The 21,466-nt window shown below is 33.9% G+C and overlaps 1 protein-coding gene across 2 annotated transcripts in view; it reads left to right on the plus strand.

The window, feature by feature from the left end:
* Positions 1 to 21,466, plus strand: part of LOC125657428 (uncharacterized) — a 93,025-nt gene that overhangs the window by 14,869 nt on the left and 56,690 nt on the right. The window contains exons 2-6 of one of the 2 annotated variants that reach the window (XM_056147395.1): positions 775 to 963; positions 2,605 to 2,805; positions 5,427 to 5,558; positions 5,981 to 6,205; positions 10,905 to 11,117. In XM_056147395.1, the coding sequence (XP_056003370.1) occupies positions 775 to 963; positions 2,605 to 2,805; positions 5,427 to 5,558; positions 5,981 to 6,205; positions 10,905 to 11,117 (960 nt within the window). The remainder of the gene's footprint in view (positions 1 to 774; positions 964 to 2,604; positions 2,806 to 5,426; positions 5,559 to 5,980; positions 6,206 to 10,904; positions 11,118 to 21,466) is intronic. The other variant, XM_056147396.1, reaches the window with a different exon arrangement.

Consider the following 21,466-nt stretch of genomic DNA (forward strand, 5'->3'; position numbering starts at 1 on the left):
AGATAAGAATATTTGTGTTTTCCATTTTTGTTGCTTCAACTGTCTATGAAGTCAAAAAGGCCTAGTCTGGATGTTATCATGTGCAATGGTCGTGTAATGAGTTGAAAAGTCCTACGTTTTGATGTTGTTGATTTGAGAAACGTTTTGTGATTTCAAGTTTACTAAAAGTAATTTATAATCCATATTTGATTTAAACCATTTGTAGCATATGTATTCGCACAGTACGTTTGAAGGTTCTCCTTCATAGCTGTTAATTATCTTCGTGGAAAAAGATAGCGGCTTAGTAAAACATTTACTAGATCCAGCAATGTATCTTTATAAGGGTTTTTATGAAGTTTAGGAATCCAGTATAGGTATGGTAACTGATATTCATCCGATCAATTGATTGGAATATTAAATGTATTTAAAGTATAAGTACGATTACTAAAACTGGAAGTGATGCAAAGTTCGTTTAAAATACAGTTGTAATAATGAGCCTTACAAACAAAGAAAATATTGTTACATGCTTTGTCAACTAGAACCAAACATATTCTTCGTGTAACCTATCTAATTATTTTATCATTTCTGCTTTACTAAACGTAGAAACACTATATACGGGATACAGTCCCATTACCGGATTTAAAATTTGCAAGAAACCACGAAGTTCTCTGACGTAGTTTATGCACATTGTTGGACAGATCTTTCATACTGATTTTGAATACGGATTACTCCATTTACCTGGAAATATTAGAGACCTCATCGACATACTAATGTATTCTAATTATATTATTGAAGACAATATAGCACTCGGGAGGAATGTTACCGGCTACGACTACAATCCAGGCTATACACTCATTAACAGTGGAAACTTCACGGATGGGAATATCATGAACACTTGTGAGAGCTTTGAAGGGTTCTACTTTTATATCGCGGTCGATCTCGGAAAGACCTACAACATAAAATCGTCAGTGCTTAGATTTAAAGGTATGTTAATAATGTCCAATGTATGATCATTGCACGCATGTTTAACCTGGAATCACACAGATACTATATCTGCACGGTGTGGATAACGAACAGTGATCAATCTCATAACTCCTATAAGCAATACAAAATGCATCGTTGGACAAACACGGACCCCTGGACACACCAGAGGTGGGATCTGATTAATCCCTGATAACCATGTGAAAAGGCATTTATTGTGTACATTTCTTTTTCTTTAAAAAATGCATTGATTTGTTTATATTTTATTTCATTAACTTATTCCAAGAACAAAACAAAAGAAACAGACAAGAAAAAAGAACTAAAAAATGATCGCTTGATAATCCACAATGGCATGACAGTTTATCGTGAATTGCATGGTGTTATAAAACACTATCTCAGCCATTTATCAAAGATACAAGAGGTCCGCCGACCTTCATGGTCACCGGACTGGGTATCAGTTAATAAAGAACAGACATGGAGATCATAAAACTTTTTGAGCACGTTTGCATACTTAAACTCAAAATATCTCCTGTAAATCATACTCATACACAAAAGTGAAGGTTGCAAAAGCTCATAAAATCATTCTGAAATGGAGTACATGCTAAATATTTTTTCGAGTAAGCTTTGAAGCTTCCTCGGAGTTAAACTCAAAACAAACATGGCTGAGTTTGAATATGAGTACGGTCAACGCTTGACTTGTGAATGTTGTATACGTAATAGTGATGATACATTTTTTGTCTACTAAACTCAACCACCCAAACCTCGGTACAATGAGAACATTGATATGAAGAAAGTTAAGATGACTACCAATAGTGTGGTTGAATTTTTTTTTACGAAGGATTCGGGGGAGATTCCATCGTCGCCTATATTGTCTACCTTTACATTACGTCAAATGCCGTGACTCTATGATTAAAAACACTCGACTTCATGACTATTGGTATCCCTTTTAAATGCCGAGCGTTTGGTGAAGGGGGGGGGGGGGGGGGGGGCAAGTACCCTATCGCACTGTCTCCTTCGTCTTTTCACAACACAGTAATGTTAGCTTAAGGTAAGAAAGTATCCTTTTTAAATATTTGGACTGCAGAGTTTTCCATGGCTTTAATTTATGTTTGTTTAACAAACAAGCCACAAAACTGTTGGTGGGGATTTCGCGCATAAATTTAACCAGCTATCCAGTTTGCCCAACTATCATCTGAGATTGATCACTGTTCGTTATCTTTCATGGAAATCCTCACTTTTCCTTGAATGTTTGATGATATCCTTTGAATACTCTGATGATTATTACAGTTGTAAAATTGTTGACATTCGTTAGTCCGATTTTGAGGATATAAACATATTTAGCATTCAATGCCCCTTTCACATAAAATCTATAAATGTTTAACACACGAATTATACGAAATACTCTCGGTATGAATGACTTTAGGTCGTTTAAAAAATAAAGGAATCCCCACCTGAGCGGATGTGATCCCCTCCCAAACTTACCTTCTTTCACCGCTTTGTGCCTGCTGCCTTATATTTACCCCCCCCCCCTCCCTGCGAATCTTGGTTGTAATACATCACAGAACTCTATAGAAATATTGTATTAAATACACACCCTCCACTTTGGTGTAGAGTTTAATGCGTATAATACACTTCTCTTTTTAGGCAATTATTCAGGGAATACAACATTGGAATATTACGATGACTCGTACGATTGGCCTTTTTATGTGATCAGGACATATATATCAGACATTCCACAAACAATAGAGTTTGATGTTCAACGGACTGGAAGATGGGTCTATCTTTTTTTCTGGGATTACGTGGGAGAAACTACAAAATTTGAGTTATGCGAGATAGAAATATATGGTGAGTTTTACAATGTGTCATAGACGAGGTAACCTAAATTCAAAACTCTAAATATTTCGCAAATTGTATGGTCGTTATAATGATCTAGTTCGTCAATACAACGTATGATTGAGTCAAATGCTGTCTGACGGGTTTCATAATGACTGTTAGACCGTTCTTGGCACACAGATTTTGATTACGATTACGGATAACTCCAACCTCTAAAAAGAAGTTTTATTTGTTGTTTTTAAAATGATGTTGAATTACGAAATATTATAAATTGATAGTAATACAACTAGTCAGAATAGCAAGTGGTGATCTAACACTTCACGTAATTGTTAAAATAAATTGTAATTAGGATGGCTTAATTAATTTTTGGATTTATTTACTAACTATTCACAGAATTACTTACTTTATAATGTATCATATTACTTAGTAAGTGAACTATTTATTTATGGTAAAACAAATACTACTAGATTTTAAATGTAACGTGGTTTTTATTTTATATGATTTATGAGCGGTTACTTGGTGAATAAAGTGTTTGTTATTATTTCCTTGTAATACTGCAATAAATTACTTAAATATTGTAAAATACACAAAATAGATTAGGATTCAGTTTCATCCTTTATAACACCTGAATCTCCTGTCCCTCTGCTCGAATAAACTTTTCTATAAATCTTTAGATGCAGCAATCCAGGTATTTTTTGTCCGTTGATTCATGTGATTTGAAGATAAAGAACTTTTACTCTGAAGTCTATTGTGCTTTACAGCATCTGATCCTAAGAAATCAATATGAAAAAATGTATCTTCCAAAGAATATAAAAAATAAAAACAACAAAAACACAATGTGCAATGTAATTATGATGTATATAATGTAAAATATACAATTAGATGGGGACTTACAACAGTGGCTTACAATAAATGAGCACTTGAAATAACTTCAACCTGTACATTTAGCTTCAATATGAACATTCAATATTGATTTGCAAAAAAAAATTATTAACTGATTATAACACACCGTGGGAATGGTAAGTCCTCATTGAATTAACATTTATAACAATAGTAAATTCATTATTTTTTTTCCATACTTGGTCACCACACTCGCATATTACCCACCACAATCTGTTCCATCCATTTGTCACGATTCACTATAAATGGATTGTCTGTTCTCACAAAAGCATGTAGCATAGTTTCTGTACTCCCAAATAAGAGTCTCACTTGGATAAATAGAAGTATCATTCTAAATCATTCTGGAACGTTACACGTTGACCTATGTCTGTATGCTACCGCTCTCGATATGGTGACTTGAAATCAACCTGGGCAGTGACCATATGAATTATGTATTTGATTAAAATGAAGTTCATTCTGAAAAGAAATAAAATTGCAAACAATGGAAATATGCTAAATATTCTTCTATACCAAAGTTTCATGATAACGGTAATAATTAAGACATTTTCCCCATGATACATGTACGTCTTGCCGAACTTGTTCATTGTGACAGCATATGGTGTGATGTGCACAGAGGTACATTAATAATGTACAACACTGATTTTTATCGGGAATCAACTGAGATGGGTGATACCCCGAGACGGAGTTTCAAGTAAAATTCAACATAAATATTAGGTACATTGTTTATCAAGTTTTTTAAATCCTAGTTCAAAAGCCAATGGTCCAAATGTTAAAACACCCGACAGGACTAAAATATTGGTATCATTAAATATTGCAACTAGAAGGAATCTAACCTTGTATTATTTCAGAAAATTAAAATAATCAATTCAACAGGAATTAGAGTAACTCAGTGAAATAATGAAGAAAATGTACATTTACAAGATAGTAACATTTTGGCCTTATAGCTCAAAATCCATGAAAGGGGGACCCCGGCCACGTTTAGGACAATATTAAAGTCTATCAACTACTTACTCACTGACTGGGACATATTATCTTGATTCTCTTCAGAATAATTAAATCAACTCTTTAAATCTTATACACATGTCCAGAGGTTCGTGTTTACCCAACTATCTATTTTATATTGCTTATAGGAGTTACTGTTCGTTATCTTCATCTTTCATTCACCATGGCGTCTGGAGAACTAAATTTTCGCAGGCACCTCGTTTCTTGTTTGCAGCAGATTGATTGAATCAAACACCCGATGTTTTTAATTAGAAACCTGATCTTGATTTATTAATTTTAAGTAATGACATTGATAAGTAGCTTGGTTTTTCATTTTGATTAAATGCTACATACTCATTAATTATCAAATTTAAGTAAAAAAGAAATAACTAAGTAAAATTATAATCTAAGTAATGTAAATAAAATATTGAACTTTAGTAATTGATATGTATATCAGTAATAGTTTTTAGTATCAATTACTTATTATGATTTTAAGTAAAAATGATCACAAAGTAAAACTTTTTTCAACAGTATTTACCTAATAAAGATATAGGACTCATGACGGGTGTGACCGGTCGACAGAGGATGGTTACTCCTCCTATGTACCTGATCTCAACTCTGGTATATCCAGGAGTCCAAGATATATCTAAACATCAGTATAAATGTATTGAATAATAAACAGCTATATTTAGTAGTAGGTGTCGAACGTTTTCATCATTGACTAGAAATGTAAGGTTTCTAAATCAATTTAGGTTGTGAGACTGATTACTTTGGAAACGACTGTCAGCCTTGTATCAAGAACGACAACTGTGAAGTTTGTGACGTAAACAACGGGGAATGTTATGTCTGCAATACTAGTTATACAGGACCAAACTGTAGCCTGAGTATATGATTCAATATCTTCATGTAAAATTGTAGAATTGGATGTATGTAGATTTCTTATCATCTTATCAAAACATACCAGTCATTTAGAATTGAAATCAATATACCGCATCGGCATGCGAGTTCATTGGGTGTAATAGACGTAAATGTAATTAGTAAATAGGGAGCATTATGTCCACATAAGGTGTTATACGTGAACAAACTGTACCATGAATTCAATATCTTATTATTTTATATCGATTTATTTAAAAAGTATAATTAGTTATATAAAACTAGATGTATCTCACATCAGTATGTATTTTCGTTTAATGTTTGATGTATTTTCTGTGAAAAGATTATTGAATGAGGCAGGCATTGATTGTATTAGGTTATGACGTAAGTCTAAATTGTAATCGTTACAATACGTGTATCATCATTGTTGTAGGTACCGATAATGTAGCTCTACAGAAAGCGACACAATTGTATTCCTATGATTGGTATCGTTATGGTTACCTGTACCTGCCTTCCTATCTACTGGTGGATGGAGACACCACACAGCCGAGCTGTATTGATTTCAAGTCTTACCTGAATGGAACGACATTTATCTTCTACATTTATTTTCGGAGTTCGTACAACATCAAAAGTGTGCGGCTTTATTTTATTTATGAAGGTAAAGTGCTACATCTTTTCGTCTTAGGTCGATAGAATGGGGTATTTTAGGGTAGTTTCTTTGTGTCTTCCTGTATCTAATTCAGCTTATACAATAAAATTCACACTTATTGACCTTAAAACAACAAAAACATTGAATTTTGTGTTTATTACATTCCTTCAAATTTTCACTCAGAATTTTAGCTGTCAGTATATAAACACTGATAAATTGAAATCACTCGCAATGATCAATTTTCAAACATAAAAACAAAGCAAGGAATCGGGATATTGGTTCTTATGTACTTTATTCATAAAAAATAAACCGCAATATGAAACAGTCAAACGCTGACGAAAGCACATTTGTCCACAAGGACTCATCCCTAACACACATGGAAGAACTTGGAGCTACGTGGGTTATCAAAGTTGATGAACACATGAACTTCAACTCACAAATAATTAGAAATGTCATAATACCCTGTATTTCCTACAGCTATATTTCTACTATTGCATCCAAACTTTTCAATTATAAACAAACTTTGCAGTGCCTTGATATAGACCATCTTATACATAATCTACCAACATGTTCTTGTTCTTCATCTTCTTTTAACTATTGTCCAGCTGGACATGTCATTACTGGTGATGTTGATATAGTTGAAAATGACGACCTCAAATCATTTATTCTAAAAGGTCCTAAATACAGAGAACCTCGGTCTTTTAATTGGCGACAGAACTTCATCTCTATTATGAATTATGTCGAAGATTATACCAGACGATGGGCTAAATATGAAAAAGAAGAACTTGATATATTGTCAGAATGGGTTAAAGCATAAGAGGGATATTAAAATCCCGCATTAGACACATGAAAACAAAAGTACGTACCATATATCCTTCTGTGTTTAGTAAACCAGAGGTGATAAAAGAATTGAATATGTTACATAAGGAATTTGTTTGGTTCCACCTGACAAAGGTAGTAACAACATTGTCATTGTTTGTAAGGCTCATTATTAAAACTGTATTTTAAACGAACTTGTCATTAATTCCACTTTCGGTAATCATACTTATACTCCAACTGCCCTTTCAAAAGATGAAATTCTTCAAAACCATGCTTCAGTTTTATACACATTTAATATCCAAGTCAATGGGTCGAATGAATATGAGTTACCGTACCTATACTGGATTCCTAAACTACATAAAAACCCTTACAAACAAAGATACATTACTGAATCCAGTAAATGCTTTACCAAGCCCCTATCTTTGCTCCTCGCCAAAATATTAACAGCTGTGGAGAAACCTCAAACTTACTGTGCGACTACATATGCCAGAAGTGGTGTTAATCAAATGTGGATTTGAAAAAATGCTGAATAACTTTAAGTAAACTTGAAATCGCAGATTTTTTCCCAAATCAATATTATTAAAACCTATGACTTTTCAGCACTATACACGACCATTCCTCACGATAAATTAAAGACTAGACTTTTTGACATCATAGACAATTGCTTTTTAGAAAAAAATAACCGGAAAACGGGAATATCCATATCTAGTGATCAGCCATTCAAAAACTTACTTTGTTAACACCACTCTGATTCCATGCACAAGCACTCTGAAATTGAAATAAAAAGTACGCTATAGTTCCTCATTGACAATATCTTCGTGGTCTTTGTTGATCAGGTCTTCCAACAGTCTGTTGAAATTCCCATGGGCAGGAATTGTGCTCCTTTGTTACCTGGCCTGTTTCTATATTCATATGAATCAGAATTTATTTAAGAACTTCTAAGCAAGAAGAAAACAATCTCTCGCTGTGGCCTTCAATTCAACATTTAGATATATCGATGACGTTTTGTCTATTAACAATAATAGCTTTCATTCATATGTCGATTTGATATATCCCTGTGAGCTCGAAATAAAGGACACCACAGAGTCGTCCACTTCTGCTTCATAGTTAGATATTTTATTGAAAGTAGACATTAACGGCAAACTGACAACTCAACTGTATTACAAACGGGAGGATTTCAGCTTCTCCATCGTCAACTTCCCATATCTATGTAGATATATTCCATTATCACCTGCATATGGTTTTTATATATCTCAACTGATTCGATATGCAAGAGCTTGTTCTGCCTATTATAAGTTTTTAAATCGAGGTAAGCTACTGACAAACAAGTTGATTGTACAGGGTTTCAACAGTCTCGATTGAAGTCAGCATTTCGCAAAGTCTATGGTCGTTATAACGATCTAGTTCGTCAATATAACCTCACATTAGGTCAAAAGCTGTCTGACGTGTTTCATACCGATTTTTAAGCCGTTCTTGGCACACTGATTTTGACTGCGGATAACTCCGTTTACCTGATCAGGATATAGGGATCACAGCTTGTGTGACCGGTCGACAGGATATGCTTACTCCTCCCAGGAACCTGATACCACCTCTGGTGTGTCCAGGGGTCCTTGTGTGTCCAACTATCTGTTTTGTTTTGCTGATAGGAGTTATGAGATTGATCACTGTTCGTTATCTTCACCTTTCATTTATTGAACCCTTTATATATATACATCACACTTGATACACTGGTATCTCCCATTTTCTCACAAACATTATTAACATTCTAAATTTTATGTTAACCCATTTCAATGTTACCAGACGGAGTAAATGTATCTATATTTCTATAACATTTCGTGTTGATCATCATGTATCTTGTTAATGTTAATGTCTTTTTATCTTCCCCTGAGGAACGTAAACCAATCGAATAAACCCTCCTTTTCATTTTATACTACATATGACAGAAGTGGTATTAATCAAATGTGTACTCGAAAAAATTCTAAAGAACTTTTAGTATACTTGAAATCGCAAAACTGTTCCCAATTCAATAACATAAACACCTATGACTTTTCAAAACTATACACGACCATTCCTCACGATAAATTAACGACTAGACTTTGTTTTTTACCTCAGAGACATTTGCCTTTTTAACCAAAAAAATAGAAAAAGGAAATATTCATATCTAATCATCAGTCATCCGAAAACTTACTTTGTTAAACACGACTCTCATTTCACGCACAAGTACTCTGAAGTTGAAATAAAAAATATGCTAGAGTTCCTCATTGACAATATCCTCGTGGTCTTTGGTGATCAGGTCTCCCAACAGTATGCTGGACTTCCCATGGGCACGAATAATGCTCCTTTTTTCTGACCTGTTTCTATATTCATATGAAGCATAATTTATTCAAAAACTTCTATGTGAGAAGAATGTGACATTTAAATATATCGACAACGTTTTGTCTTTCGCAAAGTCTATGGTCGTTATAACGATCTAGTTCGTCAATACAACCTCGCATTGGGTCAAATGCTGTCTGAAGTGTTTCATACCGATTGTTAAGCCGTTCTTGGCACACTGATTTTGACTGCGGATAACTCCGTTTACCTGATCAGGATATGGGGCTCACGGCGGGTGTGACCGGTCAACAGGGGATGCTTACTCCTCCTAGGCACCTGATCCCACCTCTGGTGTGTCCAGGGGTCCGTCTTTGCCCAACTATCTATTTTGTATTGCTTGTAGGAGTTATGAGATTGATCACTGTTCGTTATCTTCACCTTGCATTAACGGCAAACTGATTACTCAACTGTATGACAAACAGGATGATTTCATCTTCTTCATCATCAACATTCCATATTTATGTTGCAATATTTCATTTTCACCTGCATGCGGTGTTTATATTTCTCAACGGATTCGATATGCAAGAGCTTGTTCTACGTATAGTCAGTTTTTAATTGGGGCAAGCTACTGACAAACAAGTTGATGGTACAGGGGCTCAACAGTTTTGATTGAAGTCAGCATTTCGCAAATTCTATGATCGTTATAACGATCTCGTTCGTCAATAGAACCTATCAATGGGTCAAATGCTGTCTGGCGTGTTTCATACTGATTGTTACGCCGTTCTTGTCACACTGATTTTGACTGCAGATAACTCCGTTTACCTGATCAGGATATGGGGCTCACGGCGGGTGTGACTGGTCAACAGGGGATGCTTACTCCTCCTAGGCACATGATCCCACCTCTGGTGTGTCCAGGGGTCCGTCTTTGCCCAACTATCTATTTTGTACTGCTTGTAGGAGTTATGAAATTTTTACCACTGTTCGTTATCTTCACCTTGCATTAACGGCAAACTGATTACTCAACTGTATGACAAACAGGATGATTTCATCTTCTTCATCATCAACATTCCATATTTATGTTGCAATATTTCATTTTCACCTACATGCGGTGTTTATATTTCTCAACGGATTCGATATGCAAGAGCTTGTTCTACGTATAGTCAGTTTTTTAATTGGGGCAAGCTACTGACAAACAAGTTGATGGTACAGGGGCTCAACAGTCTCGATTGAAGTCAGCATTTCGTAAATTCTATTATCGTTATAACGATCTCGTTCGTCAATAGAACTTATCAATGGGTTAAATGCTGTCTGGCGTGTTTCATACTGATTGTTAGGCTGTTCTTGGCCTAATTTTGACTACGGATAACTTCGTTTACCTTATTAGGATATACATGTAGGGATCACGGCGAGTGTGACTAGTCGATAGGGAATACTCACTCCTCGTAGGCACCTGATCCAACCTCTGGTGTGTTCAGGGGCCCGTGTTTGCCCAACTATCTACGTGTATTTTTTATTGTTTGTAGTAATTATGAGATTGAGATCGATCACTGTTCGTAATCTTCACCTTTCATTACAGGTGCTGCTGATACTTACGTCAATTATACGGTTGGGTATTACACTTCACATTCCCATTCTGGAATGGAGAGTATATCTCCTAACTCTACAGAAGTAATTATTCCATTCCCACATCAAGTATATAATAACCTCTACATCACGTTGAGCTTTTCAGTTGTCGGAATCGCAGAAATGAATGATGTACCAGTTTTACTCTGTGAAATAGAGGTGAATGGTAAGATTTTCTGGTCATAGCTGTATACTAAGTTTGTACATCTGCAGTGTTGTCATTATATATGTTTAATAGTATCCGTTCATATACACCTAATTATATTCAATTATATTCAATAAAACAGTAAGCTTAATACGAGTCGCCTTGACGACGATAACCCTTTTAACTTCAAAATCATTATATCGCTAAAACATCGTTGTTTCAGCCTGAAACTCACTGCATGAAAAAACGGCTTTACAAAGCAAGTAAAGGCAATGTAAATTTAATATTTACATTGCCTTTGAATAACTTTACTGATTTAAGGCAAAGTTGGTAAACATTAACTTTAATTTTACTTAAAGGTAATGAAATATCCCACATTGTCTTAACTTTACTTCAATGTAAATATGAAGTTTCAGGGACTTTATTTTCATTAAGGTTAGTATTTAATGAAGTAAAGCAGCTAGATGATGTCCTGAAATTTCTCCTTTACTTGTCATAAAGATAACTTCTACTGACTTTACTGGACAGTAAATTTCATATTTAGTTATTCTTAATTGACATTACTTGAAAGTAAATTTTATCATTACTTAAAAGTAAATTTGATCATTTGTCATCTTTCATTCACCTTATCAAATTAAGATTAATCAAAAACGAAGAAAAAAAATGAGATTTCAATGAGCTGTTTTTATTCAAAGTAAACTAACAAAGATATTTTCTAGTACATATAAAAATAGCTATCCAACTATTATTAAGTACAACATACATATACTTGTATAAGGGTACAATAAAATGCAATTAAGTCCTTGTCACATTACTCTTTTTTCAAATTGCCAATTCACAAAGAAAACTGCCTGTAATCAAAATTATCATTTTTCAGTATTTTCATTTCAAGATGAATGTGATGAAAACATCAAATTTAAGATGAAAACATTTACAAAGGTTACTGTAACAATAATTTCGGACGAATTATTCAAGATAGTGAATAAATGTATAAAGAGCTGTCACATTTTCCAAACACAATCACTATATTAAAGTTTGATTTGTTCCAATACCATATTTAAAAACAATATATTTTTTACATAGTTGATATAATAAATCTGTATTTGTAATGAAGAACACTTGTAAATTTCAAAATCAGATTAATATAAAATGGACCATGATACAAATATTGTGATATGTATTTATACAGAAAATAGGCTTATTGTCCAAGTCCCAGTGAAGATCTCATCTAAATATCCAAAAGAACTCATCTGCAGCCTTGGGTTTGTCTTTGTCTTTTATAGATCCCCCGTTCTTGTTTAGACGAGTCTATTTCTTCTTGCCAGACAAATTTCCATGTATGTGTTAAAGGAGTTGCTTTCCTATGAATATCGGTATGTCAAGAAACCCTCATCATCTTCTTCATCGCTTGGCATCATTCCATTAGTACACTTGGATTTTGTCAAATTTGTAACCGTTTTCTTCCCTTCTGTCCACTTTGTTTGCCAATGACCTATTTCTTGGTTTCTGTAATTATAAAATGAAAATTTATATTCGAGGCCTCTGCTGGTGGACTGTTAGTCCCCGAGGGTCTCTACAGCCCAGTAGCTTAGTACTTCGTTACTAGCTTGAAAATACGGATGTATATTGAATTGCTGTTATAACATTTAGAAATTCATTTCAAAATTAAGGATTATCTCCCTCGTGCATAGCTCTTATTCTTGGACGAATTTGGCTCCACTTTTTTGGCACGCTGTTTTTGGCTATATTTAGCTCTAAAAATTCATAGTTATTTCGGATTTCTAACATTTCGGTTGAGCATCACTGAAGAGACATTATTTGTCGAAATACGCATCTGGTGCATCAAAATTGGTACCGTATAAGTTTTACATTATGACCCCTTGGTCGAGGCCTCTGATTGTGGTATGTTAGTCCCCGAGGGTCTCTACAGCCCAGTAGCTTAGTACTTCGTTACTAGCTTGAAAATACGGATGTCTATTGAATTGCTGTTATAAAATTTAGAAATTCATTTCAAAATTAAGGACCATCTCCCTCCTGCATAGCTCTTATCCTTGGACGAATTTGGTTCCACTTTTTTGACACGCTGTTTTTGGCTATATTTAGCTCTAAAACTTCATAGTTATTTCGGATTTCTAACATTTCGGTTGAGCATCACTGAAGAGACATTATTTGTCGAAATGCGCATCTGGTGCATCAAAATTGGTACCGTATCAGTTTTAAATTCATACGGGAAATAAAAACTGTACTATATTTGGAACAGGCATGGGTTGGTTGTTTGTTTTATGTCCCGTCGAGAAATTTTCACTTATATTAAGACGTCACCGGTTGTAGGTGAAGTACCACGAATTTAAACCTATGCATAGCGCTTACGGACGTAGTAGTGAGGGTTCTTCAACATGCCAACGCCTGCCCCGACATGGGACCTCTTTTCTAAAGGTCATATCCGAAAGACCCGTGATTCTCACTTCAAAATCCTGAGAATTTGGCAAAGGAGCAATCACTACCTATGTTTAAATGTTATGTTTGACATGGCCACGAGCGGGGCTCAAACTCACCACCTCCCGGTTACGAGACAAACACTCTACCACAGAGCTACTGCGACCCGTCACAATTACTCAAAAATGTAATCGATCAATAATCAATAACTTAAAGGAATTTTGTGTGATTGATTACTAATTGAGTACAGTCAATTTTGCCCAGTAATCGATTTAAATAGATTACTTTAGAGGATGTAATTGATTAGTTACTTTAGATTTTTTTTATGTGTACTGTACATGTATGTAAAAATAAAAATGGTGAATATCGTATGTTAATAACTTTAATATTAAACATGTACACAACTCATGTGCATTGCATCAAATCTACAAGTTATATTCAGATGATTGATTTGTATTGAATTACTTTGAGAGCTTGTAATCGTTAAAACAAAGAGTATTTTAACAATGTACCTGTCCTCCTTTATTATAATGTTTTCTTATTCCAAATTACTCTTGTAAATCAAATCTCAGTTGAACTGAAATAAAAATTCGGAGCAATAATATATATATATATATATATATATATATATATATATATATATCTACTGGTATATTAGATGCATGCAGATAAATGTGACACATTGTTAGCCTGGGCAAGATAAAAAGTTCAATGTAAAACTTATACGGTACCAATTTTGATGCACCAGATGCGCATTTCTGTTAAAAAAAAATATTCAGTTTTCATGTTGACCCAAATCGATTATCATGCAATAACACAATAGTACTAAATAAGACTATATATATTTTCTAATTCTTATTTTAAATGTAACTTCAAATGTTCATTAAAATGTAATAAATGTAATTTCCAATGAGTCACTTCAGTCCTGTTCACTTTCTTCCTGCTGAAGTGCTGCAATTATTCATGTATTATAATAAATAGAATATTGGATGAGTGACCGAAACTTGTGCGAGTTTTTACCCCCTTCCCTCCCCCAAACTATTTCGATTAAGATTTTCATCAGACATTGAGCTTTTCATCTTGTCCCTTAACTTGCTAAATTACAAAATAAAAACTAATGGTTATTTTTCAATGTTTACCTTCATTATACCAAGACATTGGACTTAAATGTAATAAAGGAAAAGAGAACCAGGAATCAAACCTGGGACCCCTTCATTACTAGTAAGGTGCTCTAACCACTGAGCTACCTAAGCCGATATTCATGGTCCATATAACTCTAACTACTACAAATATCAAATTCAAAAGTTACCTCATTGAAGTACTGAGCAGCTCCACTCACTTCATTTTTCAATATTTTAGTTTGTGATGACTATTGAAAAAAGAACCTGTTAATAGAAATGGAAGATGCGATAATATTATATGATGATGAATATTTACATTTTTCCACAATACGGCTAAGACGTAAATCAGTTATTAATCCATTGATTCGCTTGTACTCGCACTATATAGAATTCAGAGGTGGATCCAGAAAATATTCACAGGGTTTCAAATGTATATTTTTCCTCCCCAGAGAATAATAATGGCACATAATAAATTAACTTACATTTTTGTTTAAAATATTCAACAAAAGTGGGGAGCACCACCTTTCCAAATCTGCCACTGTACATGCAAGATAATAGTAGCACAGAACTGTAGTGGAAATGGACAGAAAATGTATGAGTAAACTCGGATTAATCAATCATGCAATGTACTTATACCAATCCACTATGTGATACCAACCCTGCGTTAACACGTCCTCTGAAAGGAACTAACGTTCGACATTTAGCCTATACATGTATCAGACTGTCAAAAGTCTTTGTTACAATGAGTAAGTCTCCTTTCTAATAGTAAGTCTCCTTTCTAATAGTAAGTGCTTGTTTACAAACAAATTTCAGCTACCTACCTGGTCTCCCGAAGTCGATCGATGGAAGTCTCCATATCAGTAGATAAAAGCCCCTTTCTATGTCTTCTTTCCACATTTTAATAAATAGCGCAATTCGCGCAAAGCACGTTTTAAATTGATTGGTTCTCTGGGTCTGAATTTCAATGCACCAAATATGGTGAGGTAAACAACGTAGTTGTTAACTCGTTCAAATATTCATTCGATGAATCCAACGAAAGTTCAAACCCATGTGAGATTCAATGAGGAGTGTAGTGGGGAAAAGATTGGGATGATCCAAATTTATATCATTTAGAAATTTTATAAGATCTTACCGAACTTTCACAGGAATATGCAGAAGTATTAAATTAAATTGATTAATAAAATAATAAACCGAATTACCAAAGGAATGAATATGATTGCCGAACCGAAATGCATCATGGGAATGTAAACAAGATAATCCGCCAAAATGGGAGAACAAAGACAAAGGGAGAAAAGTAAGTACAAAAGCCTGCTATTCCATAATGCTACTTTTTATTCTTTGATATGAAGCTTCAGATCACTTGGGTCATATTTCTTCACAATCTAACTGATTATATCTGTAGACCTGTAGATAAAGGGAAACACTGACCCCAGGATCATGAGCATGAGGCCCAGGCTATGTCGAATTTGTATATGGCCTACTTGCATTGAACGATTGGTGCTAGATGTGAACGGTGTACACACTCAGTGCCTAGAGAGTCTGAGACGTGTAGTGGGCTCAATGTTTCTATGTGACTGAGTGCCAACTTGCATCAACCTAATGTGTGTTTATTTCATCAAGGGCAGATCTAAATTTTCAACGTTACAGGCACTGGGGTTCCCTGAGAGGTGTGTCACACTTTAAAAAAAACGCGGCAAGGGTGATGACATAGTACATATATATTAACAACACCAATTTATTACTTAAGTACATGCGGGACGATGTGGCCAAAAATAACTCGTCAATGAATATTTTTTCTTCTTTTCATGTAGCACCATCAGGATGTCCTGTACAATGTGTATAAATTGCATGGTCACTTTCTAAGTATACAAGGGAGATAGTGAGCTTTGAATTACCCCCCTTTTCGAAAATTATGAATTTTACAAGACTATTCCGATTTTCAATTCAAAAAAATAATTTGATGGAATTTTTATCTATATCTTTTGCAATAATTTTTAGAATATATGTAAAATATAAAATATATAATAATAAAATGCTTAAACATAACCATATGATAAGAAATTGGGAAAATTTAAGGATTTGGGGTGGAAATTGGTACTCAAAAACAGGGTAGTCCAGATACTAAATGAAGCACTGCTCAAAAACTTGTCAATAAATTTTTTTTGCAAACACTGCAATTAAAAGATATTCATATTCCCAACTTCCTGTAGAAATATGAAGGAGTGAAGCTAATCTTGATTTTGAGGTAGGCGTCCTTGAAGTTATACATTGATATGTTCACTTGGGGTTATGCTTGGCGAAATATTTGTTATTAATAACTTTCAAGCTTATATTCTTATCATGTACACATGTACAACTACTGTTAAAAATAATGGGGGATGGGACAGTCTCAATTTATTTGCACTACAAATTTAAAAAAAAAAAGAAAGAAAAAAAGAAGCTCATTATCAAAGACGGGGGGGGGGGGGGGGGCAGCCTAATTCTTCTTGCCTGTTTTGGAATACATTGTTAGAAACTATATTTGTTTTGAACCTATTAAAATATTTAGAATTTTCATAATTATGGAACAAAAATTGAGTTAATGGATACAAATTAAAATATTTTTTTTAAATATACATGTATATATTAAACATGGCTTCGAACAAAACTTCTAGTCTAGCTCTAAACAATACGTCTTCTTTCAAACCACGGGTTAGGTCTAGTTAACGTCAATATGAGCTAATGCTTCCTTTACTAGATCAACAGCATTTCCGCGGCCATGGTAGCTAGTGTCGCTTGACTCGATCGTCTCCATGCTATTTTTCAAGGTATTTATGTATCGCACATGTTGTGACTTTGCACCTTTTTCTTTTTCACATGTCTGCTTCTCGCATAAATTCCGACGTGTGTCATATTTTTTAAATTAGTTACCATTTCCGCAGCAGTGTTTCGTAAAGTTAGTAAAAATAATTTGGAATATGACATAGTTTCAGAGATAAAGCCTACTTATATTTACATGAAAATGCTTGCAAAAATTAAACATTCCTAGTATGGACGTTGCTATTTGACCAAAAGTAACGATTGTCGTCATAAGAGGGGGGGGGGTTATTTATCGCAAACAAGGATCGATTATAAAAGCACCTGAATAGTATGTACGCTTCCCAAGCAAAATTCGGAGAAATGTGTGTCCAGTTCTAGTTTCACACTACTATAGTAAATATCAACAAGCGATCATCATCTTACACTTGCACCGAGTCATTGTTTACAGACGGTTGACTTTCTTTTTGTAAATGCCTAGAGATGCAAATTGCATGTGGATGTAGGAGCGATTTCGGTGAGTTGTAGGCTATACTATCAAAATTACTGTGGCGCATACTATACATATATATAATATATGCAATGTATATATATATGAAAAAGAGACTTGTAATCACTATGAAATAAAATGAAAATTATCATTTGACAAGAATTCAATCAACAGATTTACACAAAGCACCTGACAGCGTTAGCAAATTACAACAAAATATGATGACATTTTCCCCAGGATACAACGCCGTGACGTACTTTTTTATTATGACGTCGTATAGTGTGTCTGTAGAGCATTGTGATTTTTCTCGGGAAATTTTAACTACCCTGCGTCCGGTTCTAAATTTATTATAGATTCGCAATCATCACGTGATCATCGTCCCGCATATCCTTAAACTTTAAAATATTCACTTATGGTCTCCTATCATCAGCTGATCATGGACATGGCAGTGAACTTGACCGGTGATATGTATTATATATGTATACTGTTACATGACCACCCGATGTACAAATAGGTAGTAATTTTATTTATTATGTTTGTATTATGTATCGTGAAGACAGCCAGTTTGAAAGAAGTGCACGACTGTTGTGTATGTAGCCACACTCACATGAAATAAGTACACGACGGTCGTGCAAGTGGCTGAAACAAAATTGGTAAATGACAGCCAAACAAGTAGGCAATATACATCATGTGCCCAACAGTTGGGAGAATAGCTCACAGATCATCATCTTTACAATAGCTACATTGTGGTTGGGTGAAAAAAAATTGATGATTTACATTTTGCAGTCATATGAAGTTGTATGTTTACTTTTATCATAATGTCCTTCTCAGTAAAATGGAAATTATCAAGTAAACAGGTGATGTTTTATTGCAGTGCTAGAGATCATACATGCATTATGGCCCGTCAGTCCTGAGACTTGCAAACTAGTGTGTAAGAGAAAGCATCTGATCGAACAAGAAGATCGTGTGGACACTGACAGAGTTGTCATTTTGAAATGGGTGAGAACTAAGTATAATATTTCAAATGCACACTGTATTCTTTGCAATACACACATTTTACAGTCCAGTCCTCAAATGTTAATTCTAATTTGTGTATATTGATAATGCTCCATAAATAAGTTATGGTTCATATTATACATGTCATGGGGTTAAAATACAGTGGTCCCAGGTCTGGGATCTAAAATTTATGGGGTGGACTAGTTAAGGTTCACCCTCCATTTACCTCTAATAATCCGTCATACCAGCAGTCTCAAGCAGAAAAAAATATTTTTTTAAAGTATAACAATAAAAACATTTTGGAAGGAAGCGTGTACTTTTAATGATTGAAAGCAAATTGAATGTGTTTTATGAAAGTGAATTTAACGAAATTCTCGGACTAGTTAAAGATTAGAAGTTGATTTTTTTTTACTTAATTTTTTTCTTGAACAGTTATCTGCCCTTTAGAAAGTAAGAAGGGGAAACAATCCAGATTCTCCAAATATTTCTGAGGTAAACTATTAATTTGAAATCATATTTTGATAAAAGAGTAAGTTTGTGCAACATTTTTACCAAAATATTTAGATGAAAGTCAAATCGTATTATAAATTATTTGAATGAAATATGCTTTTCCCACAGACTTCAGTGTAAACTTTAAGGCGTGATTTATCGGTTAGTAATCAAATTTTTGAAAAACTCCTGTGGTAGAATATTTTGATTTTACTAACCCTTCAAAATGGTACGAAGGTAAAAAAAAATCCCACCATCCATTTATTACATACAAAATAGTTCAGTTATGGATGGTCTACCTTAAAATTATGGACTAGTGAATTTCTCGGATCAGTGAATGTTTTAGAAAATTCTAAATATCTGGTCATTGTATACTATAGTGTTGGACAACATGTTTATTAGAAGGTTGATATTATTAAATTATAAGTTATAAATCGTCTTATTTCACAAAATTGAAGATTTATGTTGAAAAATGTATATCAATGATCATTAATGTATGTTATCTATTTTTCAGCAACCAATGCCCTCAGAAGATGCATACCAGAACTCACATTGGAGATACTTGGTAGCAGAAGCTTTGGATAAGAGTTGCCTTGGAGATGATTATTGACGAAATACCTAGTTTTTGAAAAAGCAATGCATTATAGGAAATACGGAACTTAAATTAAGTCACATTAGCACTATATTGTACCTTTTTGTTAAACACTAGACAATTTTTCAGAACACTTGCTTTTTGTGAAGTGAAGCACTAATGTATGTTCATGTGAAGTTCATCGTGAATGATCATCCGACATATTCTGATATACCCAACATTTAACAATTGTTTCTGTTGAGTCTGTTAAATTATATTTACAACAACAGTAATTTCATAAAATAAATTCACGGTCCAGTGATCGAACCATTAGACCGTTACAATGATGTGTATTTTTGCTATGCATACATTATGTGATATTATGTTAATGGATTCATGTATTGTTGGCATTGTTGGAAACACAGTTGGCAGTCTAGAAAAAAATATTTTTATGCATAAATGTTTTGGTCAAAGACAACATATATTCACAAACACGATTCATTTACTTCACGTAAGGCACTGTTTTGACTTTATCACGGCATCATGTACATGATACCACTTTGTGAAGTCAGCACATACTTTTTCAAGTGTGAAGCTTGACACATAGAGCACATGGTGTTGACACAGCTACTTCATCACCAAATACACAATACCGCTTTATGAAGTCAGCACACACTTTTTCAAGTGTGAAGCTTGACACATAAAGCACATGGTATTGACACAGCTACTTCATCACCAAATACACAATACCGCTTTGTGAAGTCAGCACACACTTTTTCAAGTAAGTGTGAAACTTGACAATTAGAGCACATGGTATTGACACAGCTACTTCATCACCAAATGCACAATACCGCATTGTGAATTAAGCACACACTTTTTCAAGTGTGAAGCTTGACACTTAAAGCACATGGTACTGACACAGCTACTTCATCACCAAATACACAAGACCGCTTTGTGAAGTCAACACACATTTGTTCAAGTGTGAAGCTTGACACATAAACACATTAAATTTATCCAATATACATGTTGATACATATTCGTATTTTTATTTATTTATTTATTTTTTTTACATTTTTAACATAACGTGTCCACCTTCATGATTATGTTCATTATTGGCACACTTTTTCATGAAGTGCTTTTTGTTATTTTATCTTCCAAAGCTGCAATGTACAAATATTTCTATTTTTTTAAAAATATATTTTACCTGGTATTTGTATAATCCATATTCAAATGTAGTATTAAAGTTTAAAAAATGTCTGCTAATTTTTGCAATTGTTACAAAAGCATGAATTAATCTTTGTTATGTTGTTTCACCATTTTTAATTCTGTTCTTTTATTGAATATATGTACTAAGTAAATATACAATATTCAAATAATTGACATGAAATTGGTGTAAAGTAAATGTATAATATGTTCAAATAATATACATGAAATGGGTGTGTGAATTATGTGTTCAATTTAGAAATATTAA

Source organism: Ostrea edulis, chromosome 8, assembly GCF_947568905.1.
Source record: "Ostrea edulis chromosome 8, xbOstEdul1.1, whole genome shotgun sequence".
Lineage (NCBI taxonomy): Eukaryota > Metazoa > Mollusca > Bivalvia > Ostreida > Ostreidae > Ostrea > Ostrea edulis.